The sequence below is a fragment of the Chaetomium strumarium genome, assembly GCF_033439665.1.
Source record: "Chaetomium strumarium strain CBS 333.67 chromosome Unknown B0T15scaffold_7, whole genome shotgun sequence".
Lineage (NCBI taxonomy): Eukaryota > Fungi > Ascomycota > Sordariomycetes > Sordariales > Chaetomiaceae > Chaetomium > Chaetomium strumarium.
Genome location: NW_026944435.1, coordinates 1,752,660 through 1,766,557, shown reverse-complemented (window position 1 = coordinate 1,766,557; position 13,898 = coordinate 1,752,660). Strand labels below are relative to the sequence as shown.

At 57.0% G+C, this 13,898-nt stretch overlaps 3 protein-coding genes across 3 annotated transcripts; 2 read left to right on the top strand and 1 right to left on the bottom strand.

Annotated features, from left to right (window-relative positions):
• Window positions 1–75: 75 nt before the first annotated feature.
• B0T15DRAFT_440833 (nucleoporin Nup186/Nup192/Nup205) lies at window positions 76–6,102 on the top strand. Its single transcript, XM_062865910.1, has 4 exons — window positions 76–551; window positions 614–1,243; window positions 1,303–5,663; window positions 5,776–6,102. Exons 1-4 carry the CDS (start codon window positions 368–370, stop codon window positions 5,833–5,835), a joined length of 5,235 nt encoding a protein of 1,744 aa, XP_062718230.1. The 5' UTR covers window positions 76–367; the 3' UTR covers window positions 5,836–6,102.
• A 902-nt stretch (window positions 6,103–7,004) lies between these two features.
• Window positions 7,005–7,655, bottom strand: B0T15DRAFT_496914 (uncharacterized protein; the record flags this gene model as incomplete). The annotated part of the gene is made up of 2 exons (XM_062867223.1): window positions 7,005–7,201; window positions 7,259–7,655. 2 exons carry the CDS (start codon window positions 7,653–7,655, stop codon window positions 7,005–7,007), a joined length of 594 nt encoding a protein of 197 aa, XP_062718229.1.
• A 2,246-nt stretch (window positions 7,656–9,901) lies between these two features.
• B0T15DRAFT_542983 (DNA polymerase family A-domain-containing protein) lies at window positions 9,902–13,893 on the top strand. The gene has a single exon (XM_062869953.1). The coding sequence runs from the start codon at window positions 10,026–10,028 to the stop codon at window positions 13,551–13,553; it is 3,528 nt and encodes a 1,175-aa protein (XP_062718228.1). The 5' UTR covers window positions 9,902–10,025; the 3' UTR covers window positions 13,554–13,893.
• The last annotated feature ends 5 nt before the right edge of the window (window positions 13,894–13,898 follow it).

The following is a 13,898-nucleotide window of genomic DNA, read 5'->3' as shown; positions in this document are numbered from 1 at the left end:
TATTTGCTGTGGAAGGAGCTATGACCATCACGCACCAGAGCAGTGCACCCACTGTTGGGCAACTTGCAAGGGGAAGTCGCGATTCGCGAAGCTGCACATTGCTGGGGACGGCAGAACGCTTCACCGCCTAATTCTTTTGTTGACTGCCAACCACCATCTGGCGCCAATCGGCAGGCAGTTCAACGCGGGACAGCTTTGGTCGCGATCCTCCAACCTGCAACGGTTGCAGCAGAGTTACAGCGTCGATCACCGTTGCTCGCCACCCACAACCTGTGAACCCTTGAATTACTTGGGTGCCCACGACCTCGTCTACGCAGCCGCGAAGCCAGCTGGAAGAGATGCGCTGAGGCGCTTCCCCCCACCGACCATGTCTGAACTGCGCGCGCTCGAGGCCCTCCAGGCCTTGCACGCGGAGCTGGTTGCCGTCCGGCAGCATCGATACGAGGGCCTGCCGCTGCTGGAGCAGCTTCTGGATGCGCAAACGGATGCCTTCAAGAAGCTGACCGACAAGCCTGGGCGGAACACGGCCCACAGACAATCGCTGGGGACCAGTAGGGATCGCACCGAATCGCGGCTTGTCCAGAAGAACAGGCGATGCTGATACTTGAGTTAGGGAAAGTAAAGCTCGGCGACGAGGAGTACGCCGTTAATGACGACTTCATCAACGACTGTCTGAAAGTTGCCGACGACCTTGATCTAGACGAACTCGAGTCGGCGAGGTTACTACTGGACTGCGATGCAGAGGGCGACACCGAGACGCAGAGCCGCCCCTTATGGGAATGCGGAGTCATCCGATTCCACCAAGAGCGCCGGTATCTGCTGGACTGCATGCGGCTGTGCCTCGAGATAGCGGCCGACGACGAGCTGGAGCCGGGTCTACAAGATGGTTTTGGGGCCCTGGCCGAAGAGAAGATCTTTGGCGTACCACCTCCTGGGTCACAGCCTGACTCCTCTGCAAAGCGGTTTGTGCCGAAATGCATGGAAGCTATGCAGAGTGTCAGGTCCATGCTCCAGAATACGATGGACAAGGCGCACGCTCGGAGCATGTTGCAGCAGGGCAATCTTGTGAGGGTACCGGAGAATCAAGAGACCTTCGATTTCTCGCGCTTGAGTCTTGTCGAGCAGCATGAGTGCTTGGCGGCAATTCTACACGCCGCCGTCGAGAAGCGGCACGCTACCGTTGGTGATTTCCAGGAGTTCCTCCAGTTTCTCAAGAGAGTCGACAAGTACGATCACTTCCTTGGTATGATAGAACTACACCCCCACGATCCAATATGCTGAAGGCTTATGTGTATACGTCAGTCCACCTGTTCCCAGTCCTTGCTGCCTACATCACCGTGTTTGGCTCTCCCGAAGGGGTGGGCGACCTCCAACAAGCGCGTCAACTAAATCGGATTGTCTGCAAGCCTGACGACGACGATTCTTGGGCCCTGCCGAACCTACGAGCCGTTGCCAAGGCATGGTGGATTGTCGAGCACAGCGGATGGTATCTCGATGACACGACCTACGACCTCCGAGGTATCAACCTGGATGAAGAAGACGAGGAGAGGAACAAGCAGTTCATGGAAGCTCTGAAAGAGGGCGCCTTTGACTTCATCTTGTCGGTGGCCGCCGACTGCAGGGCCCGAGAATGGCAGGATCCCTCAAGTCTTGGAATGCGACAGTGGCTCCAACGAAAATCCCCTCCTCTGGCCTCCGACGCTTTTCCCTTCAGCCACTTTCTGCAGCAAAGCTTGATGGTACGCCTAGAGGGCTTTATCGATGCCGCCATTTCCAACCTTCCAGACATACTCAGGAAGTTGAGGACCGAGGAAGACGAGCAGCGGCAGCTCAGCCCAAACCACGAGCAGGACCTCGACCTAGAGCGTTTCCTGATCATCATCTCGTACGCTTATGAAGGCAGACCGGAGGCGGCCATGTCGTTCTGGGAGGACCCGGATAGCAACCTTGCGGGGTTTCTGCAGTGGGCGTCGAGGCGAGCATCTACTCCGCTCGTTAGCGCCTTTTGCGAAATGCTCCAGTGTCTTTCAGATAACGAGGAGTGCGCTACCGCGGCACACAATTTCCTTCTGGATGAAAGCCACCAAGCAACTGGCAAGATGAAGCGGTCCCAGTCTCTGACATGGTCGCAGATTTTCAAGGAGCTAGACTACTTCACAAACAAGCTCACCGAGAGACCAAGCCAGGCCCCAACGCACGCCATACAACGCCCTGGCAAGCCCGGCTCTGACCTGGCTGAGACCGAGCCAGAGTCGGCCTTGATGCTGGAGTGCTATCTGCGACTGATCGCCAAGCTTGTCTCAGAGAGCGAAGTGGCTCGGCAAAGGATGATCATGGATGAGGACCTACACCTAGTCGACACAATGTGCAAGCTCGCAGATGGCGCGATTCCTCGTCGGCTCCGGGCTTGCATCTTCTACGTTCTCAAGGCCTTGATGGCGAGGAAGCAGGTCTTCGAGAACGAAGCATTGTGGAAATACGTCGACGGATGGGCGACCGGAACCCTCAACAATCCTCTCGGAGGGGCGCAGAGAGTCTCCTTTTTCGGCCAACCTCTGACTCCCCAAGCGTACATGGAGGCAGTGCTAGATGAGCTCAGTAATAACTTCGAGGAGGCGAATGCCTTCATTCAGCTGCTCAACTCACTCTTCGCGCCCCTAGAAGGCCCCGACGGGCTGAACGACTCCCTGACCTTTCCGGAAAATTTGGGGAGCAATGTGCGCATGCCCGGCATGGAACCTTATGTCGACTTTGTTTTCCAGGTTTTCGCCCAAAAGTCGCAAGATCTCGTTGACCCTGCCCAGCTCCGGGCATTGCGCCTCAGCTGCCTCGAGTTTGCGCTGACCTGTCTGTCAACGTTCAACGAGGACCTCATCATCCTGGGCAACGAGAGCAATATTGCTATCGACGTGGCTATGCCAACCACGGACTTAGCCGCGTACGTGCGCCTTCATCCGTTTGCGCGTGTCATGGAGTGGATGTTCAACGAAAAGGTGATCACTGCCCTGATCCGCACTATTCACCAAGACCCCGGCAGCTTGAGCAGTGCATCCCCGGATTCGCCCTTGGTACAGAGCATTCTGCGCGGGATCCAGGTCATGATCAAGGTTCTCGACTTGCAGGAGACCTACCTGCACCTTGTGCGACCGGTGATCCAGTCGCAACCTGAGCAGCGGCGGGCGTCCGTGGCGAATGCTGCGTACACGGCCTTCGAGGACGGCATTCTGAGCCATCTGGGCTTGGTGGTCGACCTTGGGAAGTACTGCAATCTCGGCCACGGCGAGTTGACGCTGGCTTGCCTGAAGCTGCTCGAGAAGATTTCTACCTCTCCTAGGATCATCTCCGCATGGAACCCCGAGACCGGCGGCCGGCTCGGCAACCGGAACAAGGCGATCGTTCAGCTCGAGAGGAACGACGAAGGCCGGAGCATTGCCGCTTCTCTGGCGGCAAGTCTCTCTGCCACTCTGGATCCGGTGTTGATGGCCGAGTCGGAGGACTACGTGGTCAAGCTCTTTATCCTCGATTTCCTCTACGGGTGTCTCCGGGCTACGCCGGATCAGCCGACAATCGCGCATCTGCTGCTAGGCTTCCGCTGCGAGCTTAACAAGCTCAGCGTCGAGCCCAGGGGCGCATTCGACATGCAGAAGTCGCTTTTTCACAGCCTCCTGAACGTCATCATCGGCCTTTCTGTGTGCGACGAGGAGCTTGGGATGCGCGGATATCTGATCACTCTAAAGCACAGAATCCTTCGCATCCTGCAGATCCTCTGGAAGTCGCCGCTCTCTGGGTCGCTGGTCATGGACGAGCTGAGGTTGACGAACTTTGGATTCCACATGTTGATGAAGGAGCTGCAAATCGCGCCAGATCTGAGATGGGATGGCGTGGAGGCCAGCAACCCGGAGTTCATGCTTTCCAACGCGTCCGTGGCATATATTGACTACCTCGGTGCGCGGGCTATGATTTTCGAGTACATCGCGCAGGAGCTCTGCAGTGTCACGCAGAATCGAATCCCCGCGATCAAGCGCCAGATCTTCGACGCCCTGAATGGGCAGATCAAGCTCGACGGCGATGAGCCGTTTACACTCCCTAACATCTTCGATTTCTTCGACTTCGTGAATTCAGATCCGACCCTGGACATCCCGACCCCGGAGTTTGTCTTCTACAAGGATCTCAACCTCAGACCCTGCGCCGTTGAACACCCAGACGCTGGTTTGCAGTACGACGTACGCAAAGTGCGGGAGACCATCGCCCTGAAGCGGAACGAGTTTAGGGACACGCTTCAGGTGGCGTCGCAGCAGCACTTAGATGCTATCGAGAAGGAAGAGGGGTTATTGGTCGAGTATCTGACATTCACCAACCGCCAGAAACTGCTCGGCGCGTCGCGAATCACCCTGCTCGGGTCGTGGGCCAACCTGCTCTTGGTCATGTTCGAAGCCAACGATCTCAAGGGCACGCCGAAGATGGCTTTCCTGCTGCAGGCTCTTCAAGCCATTCTTCCGACCCTGGAGGCCTACAGCACGCTGAGTCCAGCCGAGGCGTTTGAACTAGCCAGGGTCGCCAAGGTGCTACTCTTCAAGCTCGACTTTGACGATGACGAGGACGACACCATATCCGGCCTGGGCAAGGATAAATTCACCGTAGGCAACCTCATCAGCGACAAGCTATTTCAGCTCTTCCAAGTGTGCCTCAGCTCGATCGGCAAATGGGCCGGTAGCGCCGAGCTGCGCGCGCTCTACTACGGCATCTGCTACCGGTATCTGACCGCCGTCGTCGACCGAGACACTGCAGCCCCCCACAACCGCAGTGCCCGCAGCCTCGCAACGGCGCGCACAAGGACGCTCAAAGCCATCCAAATCCACGGCGATCGGCTCCTCAACGTGATCTGCGACGACGCCTACGGCAGCGACACGGCCTGCCAGACCGCCGCGATGATCCTCCTCGGCGCGCTGGTGCACACATCGCGCTCCACCGACGAGGACATACCCATCGTCGAGTCCCTCAACCGCCTCAACTTCATCGGCGTGCTCGTCGACTCGCTCAAGACCATCCTCGCCGATTGGCTCGCCGTCGTCCCCGCCGGCCTGCGCAACAGAACCACTACCAACCTCCTCTTCAACCACAATCGGAAGGCCGAGGCCTTCAGCCCAGAGCAGGACGCCGCCGCCGACGCGGAGCGCTACCTGACCGCCAAGCTGGCCTTGCTCCTGCAGATCGCCCAGACCCGCCAGGGCGCCAAGTACGTCCTGCAGGCCGGCCTGTTCCGCGCGCTGGAGCTGGCGGGCGTGTTCGCGGCCGACCCGGAGCTGGAGGTCGACGCCGAGGACATTCGCGCGCTGGAGAAGCACTACACCCTGCTAGTAGCGCTGGCGCGGATCGTAGGCGCCGCCGTGCTGGCGAGGGGCGCGCACAATGTCGTGCAGGGCCGCCGCTTCTTGACTAGTCACCGCATGCTGGTCGTGCACACGCTCAAGCGGAGCGCGGGGATAGGGATTGTGGGTAGTGGGGGGCAGCTAACTACACCACCACAACAACATCATCATCATCAGGATGTGCTGCGTTCTTCCAGGGTGAGGGATGCGGAGGAGCAGGCGGTGCTGCAGGAAAGGGTGGAGGAGTTGGCAGAGGCGTTTATGTTGCTGATTACTGCGACGGGGTTTTTGGAGGTATGTTTTCCCCACCCCCTTTCTTTCTTCCCCTCTATAACTATTCCTGACAACACGACGATCATGATGGATGGGATGACTGACATTGGGTTGGTTGATTGGTTGGTTGCAGTTTGAGTCCGGCCAGGTCCCTGCTGAGAAGCCCAGCGTGAACACGACGCTTTTCCATTGAGGAGGGACTGACTGGACGGAGGGATCCAGAGTGGCTGCATCAGTTTTTGTTGCAAGGCTAGGGGAAGGGGGGGTTGGACGGGAAATGTGGAAGAATGTCTCCAGGAGGGAATGAAAGTTTCCTTGCTAGAGAAAGGTTGCTTTTTGCTAGGCTTAATGCGATCAGACGACGAAAGCTCGTGTCACTGGGCTGTACTAGGTAGTCACTGTCATGTCTTGAATAGACCAAAGCAGCTAATAAGGGGCTCACTGGGATCAATCATCAATGTACTTGTACCACCGACATTCGGGACTTCCACATCATCAGCCCACCAAGCGCATTATCTACATCGAATCTGTCGCTCTGCCTTCTGACAGTGTGTCGGAAAGAGCATGCACCCGGAATCCGAATCAACATCCTTCATCACCAGCGTATCCTCCCATGTATGAAACAAAGTTCATATACGTTCGTTCCAGTTTACGCAGGAACCGTGCGTACCCTATTCCCCGAGAGATGTTATGCCGCACCGCTATGCAGATTTGTTTTCTCGGTCTAACCCGCCATGAAGTGAGCCTTGAGAGAGAAAATCCCGCGTTCTGATCCTGTGCAAATGTTCTTCCCGATACCGAGTTTTACCATGCGCCATGCCTCTCTCGTTGGGGTATTGTCACATCGCAACCATAACTCCTCCATGCCATTCCCCCATTCCATGCATTTTGTCCATGTCCTTGGCATCCATGCGTGAAATTCGGAAAAAGAGAAAAAACCAGAAAGTCAAAAATGTAGAGTCCGGAGTGAGTGGTTGAATGCTTGGCCTTGCAGGATTCGTGATCCATAGGAAAGGGTTTGGGCCTGTCCAGAAAGGGCCATTATCGAGTCTCGTGAAACGTCGCAATCGCGTAACTCCTGCCGGAGACCGAGAAGAAAAGAAAAACAGAAAAGGAATTTCGCAGTATGTCATGAACTCGTTATTTCCTGGGTCCGCCTGTGCCTGTAGACAGACGATCCTGCACGTACAGGTTGGGAAAGCGGGACTTCGGGAACTTCAAGATGGTTCCGGAGAGCCCCAAGTGGAAGTTCCGGAAATCTGGAATGCCGGCCCAAAGTAGTCAAGCCCGCCCATGGCGCGTAACCTTAACTCGACGACGTTCCATGTAGGTAGCCGGGTTGGGTATGAAGTTTCGGCATCCTTAGGATTGCTCATGGCTGGCACTCGGCGTCGGCTTGGTCATCAGCTTGAGCTCGAGCGGGTAGAAGCCCTTTCCGCCCCGGCTGAACTTGCCAGAGCCGGGCAGCTTGTCGATCTTGCGGCGGCAGATGGGGCAGATTCTCCTGGACGGGTCCATGTTGAGGGCCGAGTGAAGACATTCGGAGCAGAAGAGGTGGCCTGTGGGTTGTTAGTTTCATTGCTGTACTCGCGCGGTAGAACGAACGGCATTCTTACCGCAGTGCGTGACTGTCAGATCTGTGGCATTGTCCATGCAGATGACGCAGTCCAAGGCGCCCAGCTTGACCCATTTCTTCTCCTTCTTGTTGAGAATCTCGGCTGGGACTTCGTCCTTGTCCACCAAGTCGACTACCTCTGGGTCCTCAAGCCCATTATCACCGAAGAGGTCGTCGTCGGCCTCCCGTTTGCGCTTGTTGACGGCCACGACTACGGGGTCCGACGACAGGCCTGACGGCCGATATGACGTTAGCAGCGCCAGTTGAGCGGGCGTAGCGCCTACAGTGCTAAAAGCGGACGGCGGATGCATCCATGAAGGACCGGCCTGGCTGGGCGCTGAAGGCATCGCCAGGTCGCCGGCGCGCAGGTTGCGCCTAGACCGTGGGTTCGACGACATGGTGGTAATTGGGGAAGGTGAAGAGCGGACGCTAGGCGTTACCGAAGGGACGCTGTCGTCACTGTCGTACAGCGTTGCTCTTTGGCGAACCGATCGTCCCGAGGGGTCAGCGACGGCGGGGATGTCGAATTCTTGCGGCAGTCTTGGAGGCTGGGTCGAGCGGCGAAGGGGGTCTTGAGAAAAGCGGTCGCTGTCGAGGTTATCGCCGCGGCTCCGGTGGCGCGGAACTGCGCTGATAGGTGGGTTCGGGAGAAACTGGAGGGCGGAGTTTGAGGGAAATGCGCCGCGGCTCGAATTTAAAGTTGCAGAAGCGGTGGCGCTCTGAGAAGCAGCGTTGAGCAAGGGCGAAGTCGGCTGAAGGCGTGCCGGATTCGCCGTCTCTAGCAGCGCTCCGCGAGGTGGACGAAGAGACGGCCTATAGGAAGCCTCGGCCCTTCCAGCGGCCAGTGTGGGTCCCAAGCCAGCGCCAAGCCCCGGCCCAGATTGCCTGGGCGGGAAAATGCTTCTTCCGCCACCGTCAAACAGCGAAGCGGGACGGACTGTTTCCATACGTGTAAGGTCTCCCCTTCCCGGTTGGGAAAATGCCCGGGTCTCGACTGGCACCGTCCGGGCGAATGAATCTCTGAAGGGCCGCAGAGGAGATGGGGACAGAGGCAGGGCCTGACTTGCAAGTTCCAAGAAGCCATGGTCTTGGGTCGGATGAAGCGTGCGGTAAGCTTTCGGCCTTGCCCTCCACTGTCTCCGGGGCGATGGTCTTGGTCTGGAAACATACCAAAGAAGTCATCTAGCGTGCCATCAAAGAAGCTGTCCCCCATGGTTTTCCTCCGGGGTTTTTTATCTCTCTAGTCTCCCTGCTTGTGCGGTTGCAGGCTGCCTTAGCCGTTGTGTGACAACAGACTCACAACACCACTGGGATGCCGGACAGGGTTGCTGAGCTCAACCGAGCCGCGGCCTACCTTCGGTACCTAAGGCGCGGATGTTGTAGATAGATCAGGTTGTGATGGTATAAGTGCGGTTAGGTATGCTACCTCGAAGGAAGACAGGTTTCCGGGGAGAGAACGGGCGCCCTGGAAAACATCTCAGAACCGCCCAAGTTATAGTGGATTCCGAGAGTCCGAGAGTTCGGATGGTGTCACACATGCGTTGGGGTAAATTGTCCGAAATGAAGCTACGGGCTCCGGTGGCGACAGGCACGAGGTAGGTCTTACTTTGTACCCGGTCCCTGATCGAGGACGCTCACTTCAAATCAAGAGCACCGGACGAGCTCCTCTTGTTGGTCTCGAAGAAGTAGGAAACCGGTGAGGACCAGGTCTAGGGACTTAAGATGATGGATGCAAAAAGCAATTCCATGTGGCAGCAGCTAACCGTAGGAAACGGCGATGCAAGACAGGAAACAACGACCTCCACGTGTAGGGGTGTGATACCCAAAACGGCAGGCGTGATCTGGTCGGCCGGAGGCGGAGGTTGGCCGCTCGTCCTTCCCGCTTCGGGTCCGGGTATTGTCCGGCTGCCCCTCACACACTTACCGTGGACTCCATCTCGAGGTCACGCGGTTAGGTAAAAACGGGAGCTTCTGGGTATTGTACAGTTATGAAATCGTACCAATGGAGCAGAGTTAGCAGTACTAGCTGCGGTGGATGTTGAACAAGCGATAGTAAATTCTGAGCTGAAGACCGGAGACCAGCTACGGTTCGAGACTGTACACAGTAGGTACAGGTAGGCGGGGATAGCTACCTAGGTAGGTAGAGAGTTAGACCGGACTTTGGAGATCCGGATACTCAACGAAAATCTTTAGCATCAATCACCTGATTCAAAACCAGCAACCGAAAGGGGAGTTTGTAAGGCAAGCTGATGGTCACCGTCGGCAGCTCAAACTTCCGAATCTAATTGTGAATACTCCGCGGCTCCCTCCGGCCAGAAAGTCCTGCCCATAGAGTCCATACAGATACCGTACATTAGTGTGAGGTGGACTCACATCTCAGACCACGGATTTGCAGGAACACCCAGCTGCAAGTATTGGATAGTGTTATGTTATATTCCTTAGTCTTGTTCTCGCTTTATACAGATGTTCTTAATTCTTCTACTTTACCTTTCTTCCTAAACCGATTCCGTTTCGAGTCCCTGTGGTTTGGACCGTTGTAACACTGTGTACGGTCTTTTCTGATCCAGGGTTGTGCGGGAAGTTCCGGCGCAAGAGAGCGTCATCTGGTGGGACCCTTATCTTTTTTCATCTGCATCGAACACCAAGCTGATTTGTCGCGGCCGGCTGCGAAAGTCGACTTTTTCGACATCACGTTCCAATAAACCGGACCCGCCAACTCGGGCTACAATGTCGTGAGCGCGGCGCCGGCCCTCGCTCTGTATTGCAGAATGCTCATTTTGATCCGCCGATGTCCCGGAGGAGATGCGCCCGCTGCGAGCTTTGCCCGTCTTGCGCGATACAGCGCCTCCGGTCGGCCATGGCGGCGTCCCGCTGCAGTCCCGCCGCGACGGTGGAAGTCGACGAGTGTAGCTGACAGGAACCTCTCGGTACCCTGCGCGGCTCGCTTGAACGAAATCGGCGTTCAGCAGTTGAGCGACCGCATCTACCAGCAGCTGTTCCCCAATGGCAACACCTCCCCGCCCCCGCCGGAGCTTGTCGAGCTCGCGCGCGATCACCTGCGCCGCCACGACCTGCTCGGCAAAACTACCGACAACACGCCTCCCATTGCCTTCGATCTCCCGCCGTTGGCAGGCGAGAGCAAAACCCTCGACGAACACTTTCACAGGCTGGGTGTCGATGCCGCCGAACCGTTCCTGACGCATGCGAAGCAATTAGCCCGGTCAATTCTGCCAGAGAAACCGAGGAATTGGGTGCGCCAGAGCGGATGGACGAAATACCATCCCGACGGGCGCACTGAGCACGGCGTTGCGCCTGAAGGGAACATGCTTGTCTTCGACACCGAGGTTATGTGGAAGGAGAACCCGTTTGCCGTCATGGCATGTGCTGCCACCCCTGACGCCTGGTATGTGTGGTTGTCGCCATGGCTGCTGGGAGAGACGGAGAACTACCGTCAGCTGGTCCCGCTTGGAGACCCGAAAAAAGAAAGGGTCATTGTGGGACACAACGTTGGGTATGATCGGGCCAGGATATTGGAGGAATACGATCTTCGACAGACGCGAAACTCTTTTCTTGATACAATGTCCCTGCACGTCGCTGTCAATGGCATGTGCTCGCAGCAGCGGCCCACTTGGATGAAGCACAAGAAGAACCGAGAGCTGCGGGACAAGATCGCCAAGGACTCTAGCAGCGTCCAGCTGACCGAGCTGCTGAACAACCGCGCTTTCACGGCAGAAGAGGAAGAACTGTGGGTGGAGCGGAGTTCGATCAACTCTCTTCGCGACGTGGCTAAGTTCCATCTCAACATATCCATCGACAAGGAGCTTCGAAATGCTTTCGGAGAACTGGACCGGGAAGGGGTGCTGGAAAAGCTGGATGAGCTACTGACGTACTGCGCGGCAGATGTCGTGGTCACGCACCGTGTCTACCAGATCGTGTTTCCCAACTTCCTCCGTGTCTGCCCTCATCCTGTCAGCTTTGCCGCGCTGCGTCACCTCTCGTCTGTGATCTTGCCCGTCAACAAGTCGTGGGACTCTTACCTCGCGAATGCGGAAGCCACGTACCTCAAACTCTCTCATGCCGTTCAGGAGCGCCTGATATTACTGGCCGAAAAGGCTCTGGAAATCAAGGACGACCCTGAGAAATGGCGCAATGATCCCTGGATGAAGCAACTGGACTGGTCTGGGCAGGATATCAGGATGGTGAAGGGGAAGAAGAAAGGTGACCCACCTCGGCCGGCGGCGAGACAGAAGAAGCCGGGAATGCCCAAGTGGTACAAGGATCTGTTTCCAAAGAGCGACGCCCCCATCAACCTCAGCGTCCGCACGAGGATAGCACCGCTGCTCCTTCGCTTGTCTTGGGACGGCCACCCGCTTTTCTGGTCTGACAAGCACGGCTGGACTTTCCAGGTGCCGCGGGCTGAGGCGTCGAAGTACACGGAACGGCAGATGGTGGCGTGCGATTTCTCCGAGGAGCCCATTGCGGCACTGAAAGAAGACAGAGAAAACTCGTACTTCAGGCTGCCGCATAAGGACGGACCGACAGCACGGTGTGCCACCCCGATGGCTAAAGGGTATCTCTCCTACTTTGAGAAGGGGACGCTTACATCTGAATACCCTTATGCGAAGGAAGCGCTGGAAATGAACGCCTCCTGCTCGTACTGGATCAGTGCGCGTGAAAGAATAAGGTCCCAGCTAGTAGTCTACCAAGATGACCTACCGGAAACCGCCACTGCACAACCTTCTCCATCGGATGGCGAGCCGAATGCAGATGCGCCGCCCGTCGGTGGCTTTATCTTGCCCCAGATCATTCCCATGGGGACAATCACCCGCCGCGCCGTTGAGAACACATGGCTCACGGCATCTAACGCCAAGAAGAACCGCGTCGGCTCCGAGCTCAAAGCCATGGTCCGCGCTCCGCCGGGTTATGTCTTTGTTGGCGCCGACGTCGACTCGGAGGAACTATGGATCGCTTCGGTGGTTGGCGATGCTACTTTCAAGATCCACGGCGGCAATGCCATTGGTTTCATGACACTCGAGGGCACCAAAGCTGCGGGGACGGACCTTCACAGTCGAACGGCGTCGATCCTGGGCATCACCCGGAACGATGCCAAGGTGTTCAACTACGGCCGCATCTACGGCGCCGGTCTCAAGTTCGCCGGCCAGCTACTCCGACAATTCAACCCGAGCCTCAGCGAGCAGGAGACTCTCAGTATAGCTACCAAACTCTACGCCGCGACCAAGGGTACCAAGACAAACAGCAAGACCCTCTATAAACGGCCTTTCTGGCGGGGCGGCACTGAGTCGTTCGTCTTCAACAAACTGGAAGAGTTTGCCGAACAGGAACGGCCACGGACGCCGGTCCTTGGCGCGGGCATCACCGAGGCCCTCCAGTCCAGCTTCATCAGCAAAGGCGGCTATCTGACTTCGCGCATCAACTGGGCCATCCAATCCAGTGGCGTCGATTACCTCCATCTACTCATTGTCGCTATGGACTACCTCATCCGGCGCTTCAATCTTGCTGCCCGCCTCGCTCTGACCGTGCACGACGAGATCCGGTACCTCGTGCAGGACCACGACAAGTACCGCGCCGCCATGGCGCTGCAGGTCGCCAACCTCTGGACGCGCGCCATGTTCGCCCAGCAGGTGGGCATCCACGACCTCCCGCAGAGCTGCGCCTTCTTCTCCGCCGTTGACATCGACCGGGTCCTCCGCAAGGAAGTCGACATGGACTGTGTCACGCCCTCGAACCCGGTCCCGATCCCACCGGGTGAAAGCATTGACATCCACGCTCTGCTCGCGAAGGGCGATGCCGCCCGCCTAGACGAGTCCATTGTTCCCAACCCAGACTACGCCCCTAAGCTGGATAACATCCCATACACCCCCCGCAAACCGGTCATGCAAGAACTCCGCGAAGCCGAATGCTCGGACCCAACCGCCGAGCTGCGCTTCATCCGCGCACAGATATGCAACGACGAAAACGAATTCAGAGAGATCATCAAAGAAACAAGAATCAAACCGCCTCCCCCTCGCTCTCCCTCATCATCAACCGCCACCTCTAAAACGCAATACACAAAGATCTCGCCACCATCGAGAACGACGACGAACATCAAAAAGCCAATGACGCCGTACTATGCCTCACCCAGGCTGGTACCAGTCCAGAAAGAGCCGATGTCAGTGACCGAGGCGCTCGGCGCCGGCCGCTTTAAGAACTTTGACCGGGGGAAGTGGGATTGGAGATCCGGCAGCGGTAACGGCAGGCTGAACGGGGCGGCCGGGAAGCTGCCTACGAGACTGTAAACCTTTTCTTATGTCTGTTATGCGTAGTATCGTACGCATGTGGCCTCGGACACAGTAACGATGTGATGCTGTGTACTGTGTGCCTGGCGAGGGCTGGGGTTATACGGGGCGAGTACATATACATATACATGATGTGTATGCGCAGCGGGTCGGTTCGAATTAGGCTGGCCGGAATCCATGCACTTAGGTTAACAGCACGGAGGGAGGGAGGACATGCCATTGGATTGGATGGGATGGGTGGGCGATGGATGTTACTCGGGGTTGGGATTCTAAAAGCTTCAGATGTACATACCTTACATCTTGTCTCATATGTTACTGTATTATACATTGTACTTGTACCGATGA